We start from the raw sequence: 2,925 nt of genomic DNA, 5'->3' as shown, positions 1-2,925 counted from the left end.
ATAATAGATAGATAGATAGATAGATAGATAGATAGATAGATGATACAGTAGATAGATGATAGATAATAGATAGATAATAGATAGATGATATATAGATAATATATAGCTAATTGATAGATAATAGATAAACACAAATAGAAATATAAGGAAGATAGATTTCCAGGGTAGATACATACAATATGTCATTTTTGCTTCTCACGATTTGTAAGATGTCACTTTTCTATTTATGAAGAATAGTGAAATTATTTTTTTGCTGTGCGAGGCCCGGTCATCCCATATTAAACCTTAAACTCTTAAGAGCTGAAGATTTGCTGCAATTGTATCCAGTCCAAAAAAATCCTCTGCATCACCCTCCATGAAAAGCACAAATCACCCTCGTGTCCTGAGATAATTTGCATATACGCTATATATTAATCTTGGTTCCAGGCTTTGTAGCTCCCCAGGATATGATCGTGTAGGGCTGCAGCCTCTGGAACTAATAATACATATTCCTATTCACTTAGAGCAAGCGGAGATCTTCAAAATGGTTAGAAAATGAAATGCAGAGTGTATTAGAAAGTTCCAGAACTTTGTATTATAGGAGTTGTATAAATCTGCTATATGTTATCAGCGGCGTTGTGTCCCATATCTGTGTGTAAATGCAGCACATCATAGATGGAAATAATAAACCCAGACTGTCACAGACCGATGCACAGGGAGCCCGAGGCAATCGTGGCCAATAATTGTAGCACTTCTTCTCCAAGCCACAAGTCAGGTACAAACTTCAGGAATATATTGCCTCCCGCTGACAAAGGAATAGAAGCAATTTATCTGTGCTCCCTCTGCAGCTGTACTGGAAGGAGCTGGTTATGTGCAGGCATTAGACTGGAGAGTAAAATGCATGGAGATTGCCTTTTCTAAAAGAAAATGATTTTGCAAATGATGAATCGCAGAGAAGAGACGTTTACATATAACTTTTACTTTCGGAAAATACCATTCTGTTAAAAAAAAATCTAGATTATCCAGATTTATATGTACTGTCTTTTTAAATGTCAAAGTGGCAGTCTGGATAAAAAATGATCCCGCTCTTAAATTGTTGCCTCTGAAGTCCCTATAGATCTAGGGAGCCATAGGTGTCTTCTAGTATCCCAAAACTACCACCTGTCTGCTCAGGATCTGTGCACCAGTTGCCATGAACCAGTCAGGATTCTTTATTGGTGAAAGTGAAGATATCAGTGAGTGATTATCTATACTGGTTCCTGGTCAAGTTATGCAGGCACTGTCGGGATCTGAACAAACAGGAATAGTCCATAAAGAGGAAATATTGAGGTCAAGGCAGAAGCTTAAAGCTGACTGATGTTGGGGCATGCAAGGGAGAAAAAGTGGAGCCTGGGGCATCCTAAGTGTGCTGCTGTCCTCAACATTTGCAGTGCTTAAAATCCAGCTTTTATTGTCAATCCATTAAAATCCAAGAATTAGAAATCGCAGACGCATTTTGGACATACATCCTTACTTATTGCACTCATGACAGAAACGCGTCTGCCATTTCTAATTCTTGGATTTTAACGGATTGACAATAAAAACTGGATTTTAAGGACCCCTTGCTGGAGTTTTTGCACATTTTTTCCTTACTATCTATAAACTCTAACCGCTTTTGTAACTTGATTTATTGTAAAATTCCCAACCAGTCTCCTTATCTTGCTTATCCCTATTTCTGTTTTATTTCCCTTTGACGTTTCCTTTCAGGGGAGTCTCACACTGGGCATCATAGGAGGATGGCGCTGCAGTCGCTTTTCCGCAGCTTCTATCACCCACCCCACAAAACGGGACATCATTATGGGGCAGTGCTGTAATCACTTACCACAGCTTCTGTCACCGCCTCCACACTTCCTCTGTCCCAGCCACCAACATCTTCAGTAGCTGCCACCAACATCTTTTGTAGCTGCCACCACACTTCAGTCTCAGCCTCCCACATCCCCAGGGGCTGCTGTCGCACTTCTGTCCCAGCCACCCACATCTTCAGTGGCTGCCACCACACTTCTGTCCCGGCCACCCACATCTTCAGTGGCTGCCACCACACTTCTGTCTCGGCCACCCACATTTTCAGTGGCTGCCACCACACTTCTGTCCCAGCCACCCACATTTTCAGTGGCTGCCACCACACTTCTGTCCCAGCCACCCACATCTTCAGTGGCTGCCACCACACTTCTGTCCCGGCCACCCACATCTTCAGTGGCTGCCACCACACTTCTGTCTCAGCCACCCACATTTTCAGTGGCTGCCACCACACTTCTGTCCCAGCCACCCACATTTTCAGTGGCTGCCACCACACTTCTGTCCCAGCCACCCACATCTTCAGTGGCTGCCACCACACTTCTGTCCCAGCCACCCACATCTTCAGTGGCTGCCACCACACTTCTGTCCCGGCCACCCACATCTTCAGTGGCTGCCACCACACTTCTGTCTCAGCCACCCACATTTTCAGTGGCTGCCACCACACTTCTGTCCCAGCCACCCACATTTTCAGTGGCTGCCACCACACTTCTGTCCCAGCCACCCATATCTTCATCTTCAGTGGCTGCCACCACACTTCTGTCCCAGCCACCCACATCTCCAGTGGCTGCCACCACACTTCTGTCCCAGCCACCCACATCTCGAGTGGCTGCCACCACACTTCTGCCCCAGCCACCCACATTTTCAGGGGCTGCCACACTTCTGTCCCGGCCACCCACATCTTCAGTGGCTGCCACCACACTTCTGGTCCAGCCACCCACATTTTCAGTGGCTACCACCACACTTTCTCTATCCCGGCCCCTCACATCTTCAGGGACTATTGCCACCCTTTCTCTGTCCCGGCCACCCACATATTCAGTGGCTGCCACCACACATCTTCTGTTGAAACCCCTCATCTTTAGTCACCACAACCACAGCTTCTTACACCAATGA

The 2,925-nt window shown here is 45.8% G+C and overlaps 1 protein-coding gene across 1 annotated transcript; it reads left to right on the top strand.

Moving 5' to 3' along the window:
- The first annotated feature begins 1,171 nt into the window (after window positions 1-1,171).
- LOC138643290 (uncharacterized) lies at window positions 1,172-2,925 on the top strand. Its single transcript, XM_069732222.1, has 2 exons — window positions 1,172-1,214; window positions 1,922-2,925. The coding sequence occupies exons 1-2, from the start codon at window positions 1,172-1,174 to the stop codon at window positions 2,923-2,925; spliced, it is 1,047 nt and encodes a 348-aa protein (XP_069588323.1).

This window comes from Ranitomeya imitator, chromosome 6, assembly GCF_032444005.1.
Source record: "Ranitomeya imitator isolate aRanImi1 chromosome 6, aRanImi1.pri, whole genome shotgun sequence".
NCBI classification, from domain to species: Eukaryota; Metazoa; Chordata; class Amphibia; order Anura; family Dendrobatidae; genus Ranitomeya; species Ranitomeya imitator.
Note: the sequence above shows the minus strand (reverse complement) of the source record. Positions and strands in the feature narration are given on the sequence as shown.